The sequence below is a fragment of the Phasianus colchicus genome, chromosome 29 (genome assembly GCF_987193195.1).
Source record: "Phasianus colchicus chromosome 29, bPhaCol1.hap1.1, whole genome shotgun sequence".
NCBI classification, from domain to species: domain Eukaryota; kingdom Metazoa; phylum Chordata; class Aves; order Galliformes; family Phasianidae; genus Phasianus; species Phasianus colchicus.
In genome coordinates this window covers 3,306,801-3,328,345 of record NC_143464.1, presented here as the reverse complement: position 1 = coordinate 3,328,345, position 21,545 = coordinate 3,306,801, and the positions used below count along the sequence as shown (strand labels likewise).

The 21,545-nt window shown below is 50.2% G+C and overlaps 1 protein-coding gene across 4 annotated transcripts in view; it reads right to left on the bottom strand.

Moving 5' to 3' along the window:
- CDK16 (cyclin dependent kinase 16) overlaps positions 1-21,545 on the bottom strand; it is a 101,847-nt gene that overhangs the window by 53,465 nt on the left and 26,837 nt on the right. For 3 of the 4 annotated variants that reach the window (XM_090126776.1, XM_090126778.1, XM_090126777.1), the window contains exons 6-9: positions 19,336-19,450; positions 17,991-18,085; positions 10,294-10,356; positions 7,538-7,661 (exon numbers count right to left, since the gene is read on the bottom strand). In XM_090126776.1, coding sequence (XP_089982902.1) covers positions 7,538-7,661; positions 10,294-10,356; positions 17,991-18,085; positions 19,336-19,450 — 397 coding nt within the window. The remainder of the gene's footprint in view (positions 1-7,537; positions 7,662-10,293; positions 10,357-17,990; positions 18,086-19,335; positions 19,451-21,545) is intronic. The other variant, XM_090126779.1, reaches the window with a different exon arrangement.

Sequence of the window (21,545 nt, the reverse complement as noted above, 5' to 3'; positions counted from 1 at the left end):
TAGGGTCCCCTATCAAACCCTATTGGTTTTTGGGGTCATCCCTATACAACACAGGGTCCCCCTATAGGATTTTGGGGTTCCCACCCCCTTATAGGATTTTGGGGTCCCTTACAGCTTTTTGGTGATGCTTATAGGATTTCGGGGTTCCGTATGGGGTTCGGGTGTCCCCTATGGGATTTTGGGCTCTTTTATGGGATTTTGGGCTCCCTTATGAATCCCTATGGGTTTTTGGGGTCGTCCCTATACAACACATGGTCCCCCTATGGGATTTTGGGCTTCCCTCCCCCTTATAGGATTTTGGGGTCCCCATTAGGATTTTGGGCTCCCCTATGGCACTTTGGATTCTCCTATGGGACTTTGGGCTCCCCTATGGGATTTTGGGGTTCCCGATCAAACCCTATGGGTTTTTCGGCTCTTCCCTATAGAACATGGGGTCCACTTATGGGATTTTGGGCTTCCCTCCCCCTTATGGGATTTTGAGGTCCCCAATAGGATTTTGGGCTCTCCTATGGCACTTTGGGCTCTCTTATGGGACTTTGGGATCCTTTATGGGATTTTGGGGTCCCCTATCAAACCCTATGGGTTTTTGGGGTCATCCCTATTGAACTCAGGGTCCCCCTATGGGATTTTGGGCTTCCCTCCCCCTTATAGGATTTTGGGGTCCCCAATAGGATTTTGGGTCCTCTATGGGACTTTGGGCTCCCCTATGGGATTTTGGGGTCCCCTATCAAACCCTATTGGTTTTTGGGGTCATCCCTATACAACTCAGGGTCCCCCTATGGGATTTTGGGCTTCCCTCCCCCTTATAGGATTTTGGGGTCCCCAATAGGATTTTGGGCTCTCCTATGGCACTTTGGGCTCTCTTATGGGACTTTGGGATCCCTTATGGGATTTTGGGGTCCCCTATCAAACCCTATGGGTTTTTGGGCTCGTCCCTATAAAACTCAGGGTCCCCCTATGGGATTTTGGGCTTCCCACCCCCTTATAGGATTTTGGGGTCCCCAATAGGATTTTGGGTCCTCTATGGGACTTTGGGATCCTTTATGGGATTTTGGGGTCCCCTATCAAACCCTATGGGTTTTTGGGGTCGTCCCTATACAACTCAGGGTCCCCCTATGGGATTTTGGGCTTCCCACCCCGTTATAGGATTTTGGGTCCCCTATGGGTTTTTGGCATCCCCAACAGGATTTGGGATCCCCTATGGGATTTTGGGGTCTCCTATGGGACCTTGTAGGGTTTTGAATCCCCTGTAGGATTTTGGGGTCCCCTATAGGGTTTCTGCTGCCCTATAGGGTTTTTAGGTCCCCCATAAATCACTACAGGGTTTCGGGGTCCCTTATGGGGTTGTGGGATGCCCTACAGGATTTGGGGTGCTCTATAGGGTTTTAGTGCCCCCAATAGGATTTTAGGCTCCCCTATGGGATTTTAGGGTCCCCTATCAAACCCTATTGGTTTTTGGGGTCATCCCTATACAACACAGGGTCCCCCTATAGGATTTTGGGGTTCCCACCCCCTTATAGGATTTTGGGGTCCCTTACAGCTTTTTGGTGATGCTTATAGGATTTCGGGGTTCCGTATGGGGTTCGGGTGTCCCCTATGGGATTTTGGGCTCTTTTATGGGATTTTGGGCTCCCTTATGAATCCCTATGGGTTTTTGGGGTCGTCCCTATACAACACATGGTCCCCCTATGGGATTTTGGGCTTCCCTCCCCCTTATAGGATTTTGGGGTCCCCATTAGGATTTTGGGCTCCCCTATGGCACTTTGGATTCTCCTATGGGACTTTGGGCTCCCCTATGGGATTTTGGGGTTCCCGATCAAACCCTATGGGTTTTTCGGCTCTTCCCTATAGAACATGGGGTCCACTTATGGGATTTTGGGCTTCCCTCCCCCTTATGGGATTTTGAGGTCCCCAATAGGATTTTGGGCTCTCCTATGGCACTTTGGGCTCTCTTATGGGACTTTGGGATCCTTTATGGGATTTTGGGGTCCCCTATCAAACCCTATGGGTTTTTGGGGTCATCCCTATTGAACTCAGGGTCCCCCTATGGGATTTTGGGCTTCCCTCCCCCTTATAGGATTTTGGGGTCCCCAATAGGATTTTGGGTCCTCTATGGGACTTTGGGCTCCCCTATGGGATTTTGGGGTCCCCTATCAAACCCTATTGGTTTTTGGGGTCATCCCTATACAACTCAGGGTCCCCCTATGGGATTTTGGGCTTCCCTCCCCCTTATAGGATTTTGGGGTCCCCAATAGGATTTTGGGCTCTCCTATGGCACTTTGGGCTCTCTTATGGGACTTTGGGATCCCTTATGGGATTTTGGGGTCCCCTATCAAACCCTATGGGTTTTTGGGATCGTCCCTATAAAACTTAGGTTCCCCTATGGGATTTTGAGCTTCCGACCCCCTTATAGGATTTTGGGGTCCCCAATAGGATTTTGGGTCCCCTATGGGACTTTGGGCTCTTTTATGGGATTTTGGGGTCCCCTATGAAACCCTATGGGTTTTTGGGGTCGTCCCTATACAACACAGGGTCCCCCTATGGGATTTTGGGCTTCCCTCCCCCTTATAGGATTTTGGGGTCCCCAATAGGATTTTGGGCTCTCCTATGGCACTTTGGGCTCTCTTATGGGACTTTGGGATCCTTTATGGGATTTTGGGGTCCCCTATCAAACCCTATGGGTTTTTGGGGTCGTCCCTATACAACTCAGGGTCCCCCTATGGGATTTTGGGCTTCCCACCCCCTTATAGGATTTTGGGTCCCCTATGGGTTTTTGGCATCCCCAACAGGATTTGGGATCCCCTGTAAGATTTTGGGGTCTCCTATGGGACCTTGTAGGGTTTTGAATCCCCTGTAGGATTTTGGGGTCCCCTATAGGATTTCTGCTGCCCTATAGGGTTTTCAGGTCCCCCATAAATCACTACAGGGTTTCGGGGTCCCTTATGGGGTTGTGGGATGCCCTATAGGATTTGGGGTGCTCTATAGGATTTTGGGGTCCCCAGTAGGATTTTAGGTTTCCTTATGGGATTTTGGGGTCCCCGATCAAACCCTATGGCTTTTTGGGGTCGTCCCTATACAACACAGGGTTCCCCTATGGGATTTTGGGCTTCCCACCCCCTTATAGGATTTTGGGGTCCCCAATAGGATTTTGGGCTCCCCTATGGCACTTTGGATTCTCCTATGGGACTTTGGGATCCCTTATGGGATTTTGGGGTCCCCTATCAAACCCTATGGGTTTTTGGGCTCGTCCCTATAAAACTTAGGGTCCCCCTATGGGATTTTGGGCTTCCGACCCCCTTATAGGATTTTGGGTCCCCTATGGGTTTTTGGCATCCCCAACAGGATTTGGGATCCCCTATGGGATTTTGGGGTCTCCTATGGGACCTTGTAGGGTTTTGAATCCCCTCTAGGATTTTGGGGTCCCCTATAGGGTTTCTGCTGCCCTATAGGGTTTTCAGGTCCCCCCATAAATCACTACAGGGTTTCGGGGTCCCTTATGGGGTTGTGGGATGCCCTATAGGATTTGGGGTGCTCTATAGGATTTTGGGGTCCCCAATAGGATTTTAGGTTTCCTTATGGGATTTTGGGGTCCCCGATCAAACCCTATGGGTTTTTGGGGTCATCTCTATAAAACTCCGGGTTCCCCTATAGGATTTTGGGGTTCCCACCCCCTTATAGGATTTTGGGGTCCCTTACAGCTTTTTGGTGATGCTTATAGGATTTCGGGGTTCCGTATGGGGTTCGGGTGTCCCCTATGGGATTTTGGGCTCTTTTATGGGATTTTGGGCTCCCTTATGAAACCCTATGGGTTTTTGGGGTCATCCCTATACTACACAGGGTCCCCCTATGGGATTTTGGGCTTCCCACTCCCTTATAGGATTTTGGGGTCCCCAATAGGATTTTGGGCTCTCCTATGGGACTTTGGGCTCCCCTATGGGATTTTGGGGTCCGCTATCAAACCCTATTGGTTTTTGGGGTCGTCCCTATAAAACTCCGGGTTCCCCTATAGGATTTTGGGCTTCCCACCCCCTTATAGGATTTTGGGGTCCCCAATAGGATTTTGGGCTCTCCTATGGGACTTTGGGCTCTTTTATGGGATTTTGGGGTCCCCTATCAAACCCTATGGGTTTTTGGGGTCATCCCTATAGAACTCCGGGTCCCCCTATGGGATTTTGGGCTTCCCTCCCCCTTATAGGATTTTGGGGTCCCCAATAGGATTTTGGGCTCTCCTATGGGACTTTGGGCTCTTTTATGGGATTTTGGGTCCCCTATCAAACCCTATGGGTTTTTGGGGTCGTCCCTATAAAACTCAGGGTCCCCCTATGGGATTTTGGGCTTCCCACCCCCTTATAGGATTTTGGGGTCCCTTACAGCTTTTTGGTGATCCTTATAGGATTTTGGGCTCTTTTATGGGATTTTGGGCTCCCTTATAAAACCCTATGGTTTTTTGGGGTCGTCCCTATACAACACAGTGTCCCCCTATGGGATTTTGGGCTTCCCTCCCCCTTATAGGATTTTGGGGTCCCCAATAGGATTTTGGGCTCCCCTATGGCACTTTGGGCTCTCTTATGGGACTTTGGGATCCTTTATGGGATTTTGGGGTCCTCTATCAAACCCTATGGGTTTTTGGGGTCGTCCCTATACAACTCGGGGTCCCCCTATGGGATTTTGGGCATCCCATCCCCTTATAGAATTTTGGGGTCCCCAATAGGATTTTGGGCTCTCCTATGGGACTTTGGGCTCTCTTATGGGACTTTGGGATCCTTTATGGGATTTTGGGGTCCCCTATCAAACCCTATGGGTTTTTGGGATCGTCCCTATAAAACTTAGGTTCCCCTATGGGATTTTGGGCTTCCCTCCCCCTTATAGGATTTTGAGGTCCCCAATAGGATTTTGGGCTCTCCTATGGGACTTTGGGCTCTTTTATGGGATTTTGGGGTCCGCTATCAAACCCTATTGGTTTTTGGGGTCGTCCCTATAAAACTCCGGGTCCCCCTATAGGATTTTGGGCTTCCCACCCCCTTATAGGATTTTGGGGTTCCCAATAGGATTTTGGGCTCTCCTATGGGACTTTGGGCTCTTTTATGGGATTTTGGGTCCCCTATCAAACCCTATGGGTTTTTGGGGTCGTCCCTATAAAACTCCGGGTTCCCCTATGGGATTTTGGGCTTCCCACCCCCTTATAGGATTTTGGGGTCCCCAATAGGATTTTGGGCTCCCCTATGGCACTTTGGGCTCTCTTATGGGACTTTGGGATCCTTTATGGGATTTTGGGGTCCTCTATCAAACCCTATGGGTTTTTGGGGTCATCCCTATAGAACTCCGGGTCCCCCTATGGGATTTTGGGCTTCCCTCCCCCTTATAGGATTTTGGGGTCCCCAATAGGATTTTGGGCTCCCCTATGGCACTTTGGGCTCTCTTATGGGACTTTGGGATCCTTTATGGGATTTTGGGGTCCTCTATCAAACCCTATGGGTTTTTGGGGTCGTCCCTATACAACTCGGGGTCCCCCTATGGGATTTTGGGCATCCCATCCCCTTATAGAATTTTGGGGTCCCCAATAGGATTTTGGGCTCTCCTATGGGACTTTGGGCTCTTTTATGGGATTTTGGGGTCCGCTATCAAACCCTATGGGTTTTTGGGGTCATCCCTATAGAACTCGGGGTCCCCCTATGGGATTTTGGGCATCCCATCCCCTTATAGGATTTTGGGGTCCCCCATAGGATTTTGGACTCTCCTATGGGACTTTGGGCTCTTTTATGGGATTTTGGGGTCCCCTATCAAACCCTATGGGTTTTTGGGGTCGTCCCTATACAACACAGGGTCCCCCTATGGGATTTTGGGCTTCCCACTCCCTTATAGGATTTTGGGGTCCCCAATAGGATTTTGGGCTCCCCTATGGGAGCTTGGGCTCTTTTATGGGACTTTGGGATCCCTTATGGGATTTTGGGGTCCCCTATCAAACCCTATGGGTTTCTCGGGTCGTCCCTATAGAACTCAGGGTCCCCCTATGGGATTTTGGGCTTCCGACCCCCTTATAGGATTTTGGGTCCCCTATGGGTTTTTGGCATCCCCAACAGGATTTGGGATCCCCTATGGGATTTTGGGGTCTCCTATGGGACCTTGTAGGGTTTTGAATCCCCTCTAGGATTTTGGGGTCCCCTATAGGGTTTCTGCTGCCCTATAGGGTTTTCAGGTCCCCCCATAAATCACTACAGGGTTTCGGGGTCCCTTATGGGGTTGTGGGATGCCCTATAGGATTTGGGGTGCTCTATAGGATTTTGGGGTCCCCAATAGGATTTTAGGTTTCCTTATGGGATTTTGGGGTCCCCGATCAAACCCTATGGGTTTTTGGGGTCATCTCTATAAAACTCCGGGTTCCCCTATAGGATTTTGGGGTTCCCACCCCCTTATAGGATTTTGGGGTCCCTTACAGCTTTTTGGTGATGCTTATAGGATTTCGGGGTTCCGTATGGGGTTCGGGTGTCCCCTATGGGATTTTGGGCTCTTTTATGGGATTTTGGGCTCCCTTATGAAACCCTATGGGTTTTTGGGGTCATCCCTATACTACACAGGGTCCCCCTATGGGATTTTGGGCTTCCCACTCCCTTATAGGATTTTGGGGTCCCCAATAGGATTTTGGGCTCCCCTATGGGAGCTTGGGCTCTTTTATGGGACTTTGGGATCCCTTATGGGATTTTGGGGTCCCCTATCAAACCCTATGGGTTTCTCGGGTCGTCCCTATAGAACTCAGGGTCCCCCTATGGGATTTTGGGCTTCCCACCCCCTTATAGGATTTTGGGTCCCCTATGGGTTTTTGGCATCCCCAACAGGATTTGGGATCCCCTATGGGATTTTGGGGTCTCCTATGGGACCTTGTAGGGTTTTGAATCCCCTCTAGGATTTTGGGGTCCCCTATAGGATTTCTGCTGCCCTATAGGGTTTTTAGGTCCCCCATAAATCACTACAGGGTTTCGGGGTCCCTTATGGGGTTGTGGGATGCCCTATAGGATTTGGGGTGCCCTATAGGGTTTTGGTGCCCCCAATAGGATTTTAGGCTCCCCTATGGGATTTTGGGGTCCCCTATCAAACCCTATTGGTTTTTGGGGTCATCCCAATACAACACAGGGTCCCCCTATGGGATTTTGGGCTTCCCACCCCCTTATAGGATTTTGGGGTCCCCAATAGGATTTTGGGCTCCCCTATGGGAGCTTGGGCTCTTTTATGGGACTTTGGGATCCCTTATGGGATTTTGGGGTCCCCTATCAAACCTTATGGGTTTTTGGGGTCGTCCCTATAGAACTCAGGGTCCCCCTATGGGATTTTGGGCTTCCCTCCCCCTTATAGGATTTTGGGGTCCCTTACAGCTTTTTGGTGATCCTTATAGGATTTTGGGCTCCCCTATTGGATTTTGGGGTCCCCTATGAAACCCTATGGGTTTTTGGGGTCGTCCCTATAAAACTCCGGGTTCCCCTATAGGATTTTGGGCTTCCCACCCCCTTATGGGATTTTGGGGTCCCCCATTTGAACCCCATACCGAAGTCAGCCAGCTTCAGTTCCCCCCGCCGACTCAGGAGGAGGTTTTGGGGTTTCAGGTCCCGGTGCAGCACTTTGTGACGGTGGCAAAAGGCCAAACCCCGCAGCAGCTGGAACAGGAACAGCTGCCCCCCCACCACCCCCGGCCCCGGGGCACGCCCCTTGCACGCCTTGCACGCCCCCTTGCACAAGCATCCCCCCCTTACACACCCCATAACACCATAGAGACCCCATAACCCCATGCAGACCCCATACAGAGCCCAGAATCCCTTCCCAATGTAGAGAAAACCCATTGGAATCCCTATGGCTCCCATTCTTGCACGCCCCTTGCACGCCCCTTGCACAAGCATCCCCACCCTTACGGACCCCATAACCCCATAGAGACCCCGAAACCCCATAGAGACCCCATAACCCCATGCAGACCCCATACAGACCCCAGAATCCCATCTGAACCCTATAGAAAACCCACCTCAAATCTCTATAGCTCCCATTCTTGCACGCCTTGCACGCCCCTTGCACAAGCATCCCCCCCTTACGGACCCCATAACCCCATAGAGACCCCATAACCCCATGCAGACCCCATACAGACCCCAGAATCAACCCCAGTATAGAGAAAACCCATTGGAATCCCTATAGCTCCCATTCTTGCACACCCCTTGCACGCCCCTTGCACAAGCATCCCCACCCTTACGGACCCCATAACCCCATAGAGACCCAGAAACAACATAGAGACCCCATAACCCCATGCAGACCCCATACAGACCCCAGAACCCCATCCAAACCCTATAGAAAATCCACCTCAAATCTCTATAGAACGCACTGTTGCACACCCCTTGCACGCCTTGCACGCCTCCTTGCACAAGCACCCCGCCATAGAGACCCCATAACCCCATGCAGACCCCATACAGACCCCAGAATCCCATCTGAACCCTATAGAAAATCCACCGCAAATCTCTATAGCTCCCATTCTTGCACGCCCCTTGCACGCCCCTTGCACAAGCATCCCCCCCTTACACACCCCATAACCCCATAGAGACCCCATAACCCCATGCAGACCCCATACCGACCCCAGAATCAATCCCAGTATAGAGAAAACCCATTGGAATCCCTATAGCTCCCATTCTTGCACACCCCTTGCACACCTTGCACAAGCATCCCCCCTTACACACCCCAAAACCCCATGCAGACCCCATAACCCCATGCAGACCCCATAATCCCTTCCCAATATAGAGGAAACCCGTTGGAATCCCTACAGCTCCCATTCTTGCACGCCCCTTGCACGCCCCCTTGCACAAGCATCCCCCCCATACCGACCCCATAACCCCACAGAGACCCCAAAACCCCATGCAGACCTCACACAGACCCCATAATCCCTTCCCAATATAGAGAAAATCCACTCTGAATCCTATATCTCCCATCCTTGCACGCCCCTTGTACGCCCCCTTGCACAAGCATCCCCCCTTTGCAGACCCCAAAACCCCAGAGACCCCATAACCCCATGCAGACCCCATACAGACCTCAGAATCCCATCTGAACCCTATAGAAAACCCACCTCAAATCTCTACAGCTCCCATTCTTGCACACCCCTTGCACGCCCCTTGCACAAGCATCCCCCCCTTACGGACCCCATAACCCCATAGAGACCCCATAACCCCATGCAGACCCCATACCGACCCCAGAATCAACCCCAGTATAGAGAAAACCCATTGGAATCCCTATAGCTCTCATTCTTGCACACCCCTTGCACGCCTCTTGCACAAGCATCCCCCCCATACCGACCCCATAACCCCATAGAGACCCCGAAACCCCATTCAGACCCCATAACCCCATGCAGACCCCACACATATCCCATAATCCCTTCCCTATATAGAGAAAACCCACTCTGAATCCTATAGGTGCCATCCTTGTACGCCCCTTGCACACCCCCTTGCACAAGCATCCCCCCATACGGACCCTATAGAGACCCCATAACCCCATGCAGACCCCATACAGACCCCAGAATCCCTTCCCAATATAGAGAGAACCCACTTTGAATCCTATAGCTCCCATCCTTGCACGCCCCTTGCACGCCCCTTGCACACCCAACCCCTTTCCACACCCTTTGCACACCCCACCAACTTTGCACACAGCAGCCAACCCCTTGCACGGCCCCTTCCATGCCCAACCCCTCCCACACACACATTGCACCCCCCCTTGCACACCCAACCCTTTTGCACACCCCTAGCACACCCACCCACACCCTTGGTCCCCTCCTCAGACCCGTTGCACACCCAACCCCTTTGCACACCCCTCGCATGCCCCTAACACACCCTACACACCCCCTTGGTCCCCTCCTCAAACCCCTTGCACAGCCTTTGCACGCCCCTTGCACATCCACTCCCTCGCCCCCCCAGACCCCTTGCACACCCTCGGCACATCCACGCACCCTCTTCATCCCTCCCCAGATCCATTGCACACCCCTTGCACATCCGTTCCACACCCCTTGCACAACCATCCCAGTCACACACCCCCTTTCTACCCTCCCAGACCATTTGCACACCCACCCACCCTCTTCACCCCCTCCCCAGAAACCCCTTGCACGCCCCTCGCACACCCACCCCCTTTGCACACCCATTGCACACCCCTAGCAAACCCCACACACCCCTTCGGCCCCTTCCTCAGACCCCTTGCACGTCCCTTGCACGCTCCTCACATGCAAACCCACCCACATGCCCCCCCCCGAACCCTTGCACGCCCCTTGCACACTCGTGCACACACCTTGACGTTGTGCATGTTGATGAGGCTGCCGCAGTCGTCCAGGTACTGCTTCAAATCCCGGTCCTGGGACCCCAAAAAAAGGGAAAAAAAGGGGATTTTGGGGCTCACGTTTTCGAAAGGGGGATTTTGGGGTCAGTTTGGGGGGATTTGGGGGGGGGTAAATGGGAAATTTTGGGGTTTTGGGGGGATTTTCGAGTCAGATGTGGGGATTTTGGGGTTCCATGGGGGATTTTTGGGGTCATTTTGGGGAGATTTTTGGGGATTTGGGGGGGAAATTTCAGGATTTGGGGCTTTTGAATGGGAAATTTTGGGGTTTTGGGGGCATTTTGGGGTCAGATGTGGGGATTTTTGGGGTGAAGTTTGGGTATTTGAGGGTTCCAAAATGGGGAATTTGGGGCTTTGGGGGGGATTTTGGGGTTCCATCAGGGATTTTGGGGGTGAAATCTGGAGATTTGGGGGTTTTAAATGGGGAATTTGGGGTCAGATGTGGGGATTTGGGGGTGAAATTGGAGAATTTTGGGGGTTCTAAGGGGATTTTGGGGTCAGATGTGGGGATTTTGGGGTTCCATCAGGGATTTTTGGGGTGAAATCTGGAGATTTGGGGGTTTTAAATGGGGAATTTTGGGTCAGATGTGGGGATTTGGGGGTGAAATTGGAGAATTTTGGGGGTTCTAAGGGGATTTTGGGGTCAGATGTGGGGATTTTGGGGTTCCATCAGGGATTTTGGGGGTGAAATCTGGAGATTTGGGGGTTTTAAATGGGGAATTTGGGGTCAGATGTGGGGATTTGGGGGTGAAATTGGAGAATTTTGGGGGTTCTAAGGGGATTTTGGGGTCAGATGTGGGGATTTTGGGGTTCCATCAGGGATTTTTGGGGTGAAATCTGGAGATTTGGGGGTTTTAAATGGGGAATTTGGGGTCAGATGTGGGGATTTGGGGGTGAAATTGGAGAATTTTGGGGGTTCTAAGCGGATTTTGGGGTCAAATGTGGGGATTTCAGGGTTCTATGGGGGATTTTGGGGGTGAAATTTGGGGATTTGGGGTTCCATATTGGGAATTCTGGCGTTCTACGGGGGATTTTGGGGTCAAATCTGGGGATTTTGGGGTCATTTTGGGGAGATTTTGCGTGGTTTTGGGGTGAAATTGGGGGATTTGGGGGTTTTAAATGGGGAATTTGGGGGTTTTGGGGGGATTTTGGGGTCAGATGTGGGGATTTGGGGGTGAAATTGGAGAATTTTGGGGGTTCTAAGGGGATTTTGGGGTCAGATGTGGGGATTTTGGGGTTCCATCAGGGATTTTTGGGGTGAAATCTGGAGATTTGGGGGTTTTAAATGGGGAATTTGGGGTCAGATGTGGGAATTTGGGGTCATTTTGGGGAGATTTTGGAGGATATGGGGATGAAATTTCAGGATTTGGGGCTTTTGAATGGGAAATTTTGGGGTTTTGGGGGGATTTGGGGGGCAAATGTGGGGATTTTGGGGGTGAATTTGGAGAATTTTGGGGGTTTTGGGGTGATTTTGGGGTCAAATCTGGGGATTTTAGGGTGAAATTGGAGAATTTGGGGGGTTCTAAGTGGATTTTGGGGTCAAATGTGGGGATTTTGGGGTCATTTGGGGGAGATTTTGGAGGATTTGGGGATGAAATTTCAGGATTTGGGGCTTTTGAATGGGAAATTTTGGGGTTTTGGGGGGATTTTGGGGTCAGATGTGGGGATTTTGGGGTCAAATGGGGGGATTTTGGGGTGATAGTTTTGGATTCTGAGGTCCCTGAGGGGATTTTTGGGGTGAAATCTGGGGATTTTGGGGTTTCTATGGGGGCTTTGGGGGATGAAATCTGGGGATTTGGGAGGTCTTAAACGGGGAATTTTGGGGTCCTGGGGGGATTTTGGGGTCAAATGTAGGGATTTTGGGTTTCTATGGGGGATTTTGGGGGTGAAATTGGAGAATTTTGGGGGTTCTATGGGGATTTTGGGGTCAAATGTGGGGATTTCAGGGTTCTATAGGGGATTTTTGGGGTGAAATTTGGGGATTTGGAGGTTTTAAATGGGGAATTTAGGGGTTTTATGGGGGAATTTGGGGTCAAATGTGGGGATTTTGGGGTCATTTTGGGGAGATTTTGAGGGATTTTGGGGTGAAATCTGGGGATTTGGGGGTTATAAATGGGGAATTTTAGGGTTTTGGGGGGATTTTGGGGTCAGATGTGGGGATTTGGGGGTTCTATGGGGGGATTTGGGGGTAAAATTTGGGGATTCTGGGTCCCCTGAGGGGATTTTTGGGGTGAAATCTGGGGATTTTGGGGTTCCAAATTGGGAATTTAGGGGTTTTATGGGGGAATTTGGGATCAAACGTGGGGATCTGGGGGTTCTGTGGGGAGATTTTTGGGGTGAAAGTTTTGGATTCTGAGGTCCCTGAGGGGATTTTTGGGGTGAAATCTGGGGATTTGGGGTTCCATATTGGGAATTCTGGCGTTCTATGGGGGATTTTGGGGTCAAATCTGGGGATTTTGGGGTCATTTTGGGGAGATTTTGAGGGATATTGGGGTGAAATTTGGGGATTTGGGGGTTATAAATGGGGAATTTTGGGGTTTTGGGGGGATTTTGGGGTCAAATGTGGGGATTTTGGGGTTCCATGGGGGATTTTTGGGGTCATTTTGGGGAGATTTTTGGGGATTTGGGGGGGAAATTTCAGGATTTGGGGCTTTTGAATGGGAAATTTTGGGGTTTTGGGGGCATTTTGGGGTCAGATGTGGGGATTTTTGGGGTGAAGTTTGGGTATTTGAGGGTTCCAAAATGGGGAATTTGGGGCTTTGGGGGGGATTTTGGGGTTCCATCAGGGATTTTGGGGGTGAAATCTGGAGATTTGGGGGTTTTAAATGGGGAATTTTGGGTCAGATGTGGGGATTTGGGGGTGAAATTGGAGAATTTTGGGGGTTCTAAGGGGATTTTGGGGTCAGATGTGGGGATTTTGGGGTTCCATCAGGGATTTTTGGGGTGAAATCTGGAGATTTGGGGGTTTTAAATGGGGAATTTGGGGTCAGATGTGGGGATTTGGGGGTGAAATTGGAGAATTTTGGGGGTTCTAAGGGGATTTTGGGGTCAGATGTGGGGATTTTGGGGTTCTATGGGGGATTTTGGGGGTGCAATTTGGGGATTTGGGGGTTCCATATTGGGAATTCTGGCGTTCTATGGGGGATTTTGGGGTCAAATCTGGGGATTTTGGGGTCATTTTGGGGAGATTTTGCGTGGTTTTGGGGTGAAATTGGGGGATTTGGGGGTTTTAAATGGGGAATTTGGGGGTTTTGGGGGGATTTTGGGGTCAGATGTGGGGATTTGGGGGTGAAATTGGAGAATTTTGGGGGTTCTAAGGGGATTTTGGGGTCAGATGTGGGGATTTTGGGGTTCCATCAGGGATTTTTGGGGTGAAATCTGGAGATTTGGGGGTTTTAAATGGGGAATTTGGGGTCAGATGTGGGAATTTGGGGTCATTTTGGGGAGATTTTGGAGGATATGGGGATGAAATTTCAGGATTTGGGGCTTTTGAATGGGAAATTTTGGGGTTTTGGGGGATTTGGGGGGCAAATGTGGGGATTTTGGGGGTGAATTTGGAGAATTTTGGGGGTTTTGGGGTGATTTTGGGGTCAAATCTGGGGATTTTAGGGTGAAATTGGAGAATTTGGGGGGTTCTAAGTGGATTTTGGGGTCAAATGTGGGGATTTTGGGGTCATTTGGGGGAGATTTTGGAGGATTTGGGGATGAAATTTCAGGATTTGGGGCTTTTGAATGGGAAATTTTGGGGTTTTGGGGGGATTTTGGGGTCAGATGTGGGGATTTTGGGGTCAAATGGGGGGATTTTGGGGTGATAGTTTTGGATTCTGAGGTCCCTGAGGGGATTTTTGGGGTGAAATCTGGGGATTTTGGGGTTTCTATGGGGGCTTTGGGGGATGAAATCTGGGGATTTGGGAGGTCTTAAATGGGGAATTTTGGGGTCCTGGGGGGATTTTGGGGTCAAATGTAGGGATTTTGGGTTTCTATGGGGGATTTTGGGGGTGAAATTGGAGAATTTTGGGGGTTCTATGGGGATTTTGGGGTCAAATGTGGGGATTTCAGGGTTCTATAGGGGATTTTTGGGGTGAAATTTGGGGATTTGGAGGTTTTAAATGGGGAATTTAGGGGTTTTATGGGGGAATTTGGGGTCAAATGTGGGGATTTTGGGGTCATTTTGGGGAGATTTTGAGGGATTTTGGGGTGAAATCTGGGGATTTGGGGGTTATAAATGGGGAATTTTAGGGTTTTGGGGGGATTTTGGGGTCAGATGTGGGGATTTGGGGGTTCTATGGGGGGATTTGGGGGTAAAATTTGGGGATTCTGGGGCCCCTGAGGGGATTTTTGGGGGGAAATCTGGGGATTTTGGGGTTCCAAATTGGGAATTTAGGGGTTTTATGGGGGAATTTGGGATCAAACGTGGGGATCTGGGGGTTCTGTGGGGAGATTTTTGGGGTGAAAGTTTTGGATTCTGAGGTCCCTGAGGGGATTTCGGGGTGAAATCTGGGGATTTGGGGGTTCCAAATTAGGAATTTTGGGATTTTGGGGGATTTTGGCGTCAAATGTGGAGATTTTGGGGTTTCCTGGGGGTTTTGGGGGTCATTTTAGGGAGATTTTGGGAGTGAAATTTCCGGATTTGGGGGTTTTAAATGGGGAATTTGGGGTCAGATATGGGGATTTTGGGGTTTTGGGGGGATTTTGAGGTTCTAAGGTGGATTTTTGGGGGGAAATTTGGGGATTTGGGGTTCCATATTGGGAATTCTGGCGTTCTATGGGGGATTTTGGGGTCAAATCTGTGGATTTTGGGGTCATTGTGGAGAGATTTTGCCTGGTTTTGGGGGTGAAATTGGGGGATTTGGGGGTTTTAAATGGGGAATTTGGGGGTTTTGGGGGGATTTTGGGGTCAAATGTGGGGATTTTGGGGTTCCATGGGGGATTTTTGGGGTCATTTTGGGGAGATTTTTGGGGATTTGGGGGGGAAATTTCAGGATTTGGGGCTTTTGAATGGGAAATTTTGGGGTTTTGGGGGCATTTTGGGGTCAGATGTGGGGATTTTTGGGGTGAAGTTTGGGTATTTGAGGGTTCCAAAATGGGGAATTTGGGGCTTTGGGGGGGATTTTGGGGTTCCATCAGGGATTTTGGGGGTGAAATCTGGAGATTTGGGGGTTTTAAATGGGGAATTTGGGGTCAGATGTGGGGATTTGGGGGTGAAATTGGAGAATTTTGGGGGTTCAAAGGGGATTTTGGGGTCAAATGTGGGTATTTTGGGGTCATTTTGGGGAGATTTGGGGGGATTTGGGGAGTGAAATTTGGGGATTTGGGGGTTTTCAATGGGGAATTTTGGGGTTTTGGGGGGATTTTGGGGTCAAATGTGGGGATTTTGGGGTCAAATGGGGGATTTGGGGGATGAAATCTGGGGATTTGGGAGACCCTAAATGAGGAATTTTGGGGTCTTGGGGGGATTTTGGGGTCAAATGTAGGGATTTTGGGTTTCTATGGGGGATTTAGGGGGTGAAATTGGAGAATTTTGGGGGTTCTGAGGGGATTCTGGGGTCAGATGTGGGGATTTTGGGGTTCCATGGGGGATTTTTGGGGTGAAATCTGGAGATTTGGGGGTTTTAAATGGGGAATTTGGGGTCAGATGTGGGAATTTGGGGTCATTTTGGGGAGATTTTGGAGGATATGGGGATGAAATTTCAGGATTTGGGGCTTTTGAATGGGAAATTTTGGGGTTTTGGGGGGATTTGGGGGGCAAATGTGGGGATTTTGGGGGTGAATTTGGAGAATTTTGGGGGTTTTGGGGTGATTTTGGGGTCAAATCTGGGGATTTTAGGGTGAAATTGGAGAATTTGGGGGGTTCTAAGTGGATTTTGGGGTCAAATGTGGGGATTTTGGGGTCATTTGGGGGAGATTTTGGAGGATTTGGGGATGAAATTTCAGGATTTGGGGCTTTTGAATGGGAAATTTTGGGGTTTTGGGGGGATTTTGGGGTCAGATGTGGGGATTTTGGGGTCAAATGGGGGGATTTTGGGGTGATAGTTTTGGATTCTGAGGTCCCTGAGGGGATTTTTGGGGTGAAATCTGGGGATTTTGGGGTTTCTATGGGGGCTTTGGGGGATGAAATCTGGGGATTTGGGAGGTCTTAAATGGGGAATTTTGGGGTCCTGGGGGGATTTTGGGGTCAAATGTAGGGATTTTGGGTTTCTATGGGGGATTTTGGGGGTGAAATTGGAGAATTTTGGGGGTTCTATGGGGATTTTGGGGTCAAATGTGGGGATTTCAGGGTTCTATAGGGGATTTTTGGGGTGAAATTTGGGGATTTGGAGGTTTTAAATGGGGAATTTAGGGGTTTTATGGGGGAATTTGGGGTCAAATGTGGGGATTTTGGGGTCATTTTGGGGAGATTTTGAGGGATTTTGGGGTGAAATCTGGGGATTTGGGGGTTATAAATGGGGAATTTTAGGGTTTTGGGGGGATTTTGGGGTCAGATGTGGGGATTTGGGGGTTCTATGGGGGGATTTGGGGGTAAAATTTGGGGATTCTGGGGCCCCTGAGGGGATTTTTGGGGGGAAATCTGGGGATTTTGGGGTTCCAAATTGGGAATTTAGGGGTTTTATGGGGGAATTTGGGATCAAACGTGGGGATCTGGGGGTTCTGTGGGGAGATTTTTGGGGTGAAAGTTTTGGATTCTGAGGTCCCTGAGGGGATTTTGGGGTGAAATCTGGGGATTTTGGGGTTCCAAATTGGGAATTTTGGGATTTTGGGGGATTTTGGCGTCAAATGTGGAGATTTTGGGGTTTCCTGGGGGTTTTGGGGGTCATTTTAGGGAGATTTTGGGAGTGAAATTTCCGGATTTGGGGGTTTTAAATGGGGAATTTGGGGTCAGATATGGGGATTTTGGGGTTTTGGGGGGATTTTGTGTTTCTAAGGGGGATTTTTGGGGTGAAATTTGGGGATTTGGGGTTCCATAATGGGAATTCTGGCGTTCTCTGGGGGATTTTGGGGTCAAATCTGTGGATTTTGGGGTCATTTTGGGGAGATTTTGCGTGGTTTGGGGTGTGAAATTGAGGGATTTGGGGGTTTTAAATGGGGAATTTTGGGGTTTTGGGGGGATTTTGGGGTCAAAGGTGGGGATTTTGGGGTTCCATGGGGGATTTTTGGGTTGAAATGTAGGGATTCTGGGGTTCCATGGGGGATTCTGGGGGTGAAATTTGGGGATTTGGGGGTTTTAGATGGTGAATTTTGGGGTTTTGGGGGAATTTTGTGGTCAGATGTGGAGATTTGGGGATTCCATGGGGGATTTTTGGGGGTAAAATTTCGGGATTCTGGGGTCCCTGAGGGGATTTTTGGGGTGAAATCTGGGGATTTAGGGGTTGAAATTTGGGGATTTGGGGATTCCAAGGGGATTTTGGGGTCAGATGTGGGGATTTTGGGGTTTCCATTGGGGAATTTGGGCTCATTTGAGGGAAATCTCACATTCCATGGGGGATTTTTGGGGTCACATCTGACAATTTTGGGGTTCCAGATGTGAATTTTGTGCTTCCGCGGCGAATTTTGGGCTCATTTTTCATGATTTTGGGGTCCCAGATGTGGACTTTTGGGATTCTGGAAGGGAATTTGGGGATATTTGGGGACGTTTTGGGGTTTTTGGGGCTCACCAGGTACTCGAAGACGAGTGTGAGGCAGCTCTGGGTGTGAATGATGTCGTGCAATGTCACGACATTGGCGTGCTTCAGGTCCTTCAGCAGCGACACTGCGGGGAAACCCTCGTGAAAACCCTCGTGAAAACCCCCCACTTGTGAACCCCCCCACTTGTGAGCCCCCCACTTGTGAACCCCCTCCTTGTGAAAAGCTCCCTCGTGAAGATCCCCTCTGTGAAAACCCCTCTTGTGAAACCCCCTCGTGAAAATCGCCCCCTTGTGAAAACCCCCTTGTGAAAATCCTCGTGAAAGCCCTCCTTGTGAACCCCCTTGTGAATCCCCCCCACTTGTGAACTCTCCACTTGTGACCCCCCTTCTAAAACTCCCCTTGTGAAAACCCTCGTGAAAGCCCCCACTTGCGAACTCCCTCCTTGTGAAAACCTCCCTCGTGAAAATCCCCTCTGTGAAACCCCCTCTGAAAACCCCACTTGTGAAGCCCCCTTGTGAAAATCCTCGTGAAAGCCCTCCTTGTGAACCCCCTTGTGAAAACTCTTGTGAAACCCCCACTTGTGAATCCTCCACTTGTGAAAACATCCCCACTGTGAAAAACCTTGTGAAACCCCCCTCGTGAAAACCCCGCTGTGAAAATTGCCTGTGAAACCCCCTCTTGTGAAAATCCTTGTGAAAGTCCTCCCTGTGAACCCCCTTGTGAAAACCCCCAACTTGTGAACTCTCCACTTGTGACCCCCCTTCTAAAACCCCCCTTGTGAAAACCCCCCACTTGTGAACCCCCTCCTTGTGAAAACATCCCTCGTGAAAATCCTCTCTGTGAAAACCCCTCTGAAACCCCCCCTCGTGAAAACCTCCCTTGTGAAAATTGCCTGCAAACCCCCCTTGTGAAACCCCCCTTGTGAAAATCCTCGTGAAAGCCCTCCTTGTGAACCCCCTTGTGAAAACTCTTGTGAAAACCCCCAACTTGTGATCTATCCACTTGTGACTCCCTTCTGAAACCCCACTAGTGAAAACCCCATTGTGAAAATCACTTGTGAAGCCCCCTTGTGAAAATTTTTATCAAAACCTCCCTTGTGAAAGCCCCCTTGTGAAAATCTCCCCTCGTGAAAACCCCCATCTTAAACCCCCCCTTTGTGAAAATCTCCCCTCATGAAAACCCCCATCTTGAAACTCCCCCTTGTGAAAAATCCCTCTTGTGAAACCTCCCCCTCGTGAAAATCTCCCCTCGTGAAAACCCCCACCTTAAACCCCCCCTTGTGAAAACCGCCCTTGAAAAAAGCACCAGAAGAGCCCCTTAAAACAGTGCGAGAGCCCCCAAATCCTCGTGCAAGGCCCCGTGCGAGGCTCCTACCCTCCCGGATGGCCGTGCAAGGCGCTCCCTCCTCGTGCTCCAGGCGAATCTCCTTGAGGGCCACCAGGTTCTCTGTCAGCTTGGAGCGGCCCTTGTACACCGTGGCGTACGTGCCCTGGGGGTGTGACGACACGAGGACACAATGGTGAGTTCACCAGGATGCTGTGGTGACACCACGGTTATGCGATGGGGAGAGAAGGGCGTGATAGTGACACAACGTGACACAAGAGGGACTCAATGGTGACCCAGTGACCCAATGGTGACCCAGTGACCCAAGAGTGGCCCGATAGTGACCCAATAGTGATCCTAAGGGACACAATGGTGACCCAATGGTGACCCAAAGTGACCCAATGGTGACCCAGTGACCCAAGAGTGGCCCGATAGTGACCCAATAGTGATCCAAAGGGACACAATGGTGACCCAATAGTGACCCAATGACCAAATGGTGACACAATGGTGACACAATGGTGACCCAAAGAAACACAATGGTGACCCAGTGACACAATAGTGACCTAATAGTGACCCAAAGTGACCCAATAGTGACCCGATAGTGACCCAAAGAGACACAATGGTGACCCAATAGTGACCCAAAGTGACACAATGGAGACCGAAAAGTGACCTAATAGTGACCCAAGGTGACCCAGTAGTGACCCGATAGTGACCCAAAGAGACACAATGGTGACCCAATGGTGACCCAGTGACCCAATAGTGACCCAAAGTGATACAATGGAGACCCAGTAGTGACCTAATAGTGACCCAATAGTGACCCGATAGTGACCCAAAATGACACAATGGTGACCCAATGGTGACCCAATGGAGACCCAGTGACCCAATAGTGACCCAATAGTGACACAATAGTGACACAATGGAGACCCAAAAGTGACCTAATAGTGACCCAAGGAGACACAATAGTGACCTAATAGTGACCCAAAGAGACCCAATGGTGACCCAATGGTGACCCAGTGACCCAATAGTGACCCGATAGTGACCCAAAGAGACACAATGGTGACCCAATGGTGACCCAGTGACCCAATAGTGACCCAATAGTGATCCACAGGGACACAATGGTGACCCAATAGTGACCCAATGACCAAATGGTGACACAATGGTGACCCAATGGTGACCCAAAGAAACACAATGGTGACCCAGTGACACAATAGTGACCTAATAGTGACCCAAAGTGACACAATGGAGACCCAATAGTGACCTAATAGTGACCCAGTGACCCAAGAGTGACACAATAGTGATCCTAAAGGACACAATGGTGACCCAATAGTGACCCAATGACCAAATGGTGACACAATGGTGACCCAATAGTGACCCAAAGTGACACAATGGTGACCCAGTGACCCAATAGTGACCCAATAGTGACCCAAAGTAACACAATGGAGACCCAGTAGTGACCTAATAGTGACCCAATAGTGACCCGACAGTGACCCAAAGAGACACAATGGTGACCCAATAGTGACCCGATAGTGACTCAAAGAGACACAATGGTGACCCAATGGTGACCCAGTGACCCAATAGTGACCCAAAGTGATACAATGGAGACCCAGTAGTGACCTAATAGTGACCTGATAGTGACCCGATAGTGACCCAAAGTGACACAATGGTGACCCAATGGTGACCCAATGGAGACCCAAAAGTGACCTAATAGTGACCCAAGGAGACCCAATAGTGACCTAATAGTGACCCAAAGAGACACAATGGTGACCCAATGGTGACCCAGTGACCCAATAGTGACCCGATAGTGACCCAAAGAGACACAATGGTGACCCAATGGTGACCCAGTGACCCAAGAGTGACCCGATAGTGACCCAAAGAGACACAATGGTGACCCAATGGTGACCCAGTGACCCAAGAGTGACCCAATAGTGATCCACAGGGACACAATGGTGACCCAATAGTGACACAATGACCAAATGGTGACACAATGGTGACCCAATGGTGACCCAAAGAAACACAGTGGTGACCCAGTGACCCAATAGTGACCCAATAGTGACCCAAAGTGATCCAATAGTGACCCGATAGTGACCCAAAGAGACCCAATGGTGACCCAATGGTGATCCAAAGGGACACAATGGTGACCCAAAGTGATACAATGACCAAATGGTGACACAATGGTGACACAATGGTGACCCAAAGTGACACAATGGTGACCCAGTGACCCAATAGTGACCTAATAGTGACCCAAAGAGACCCAAAGTGAC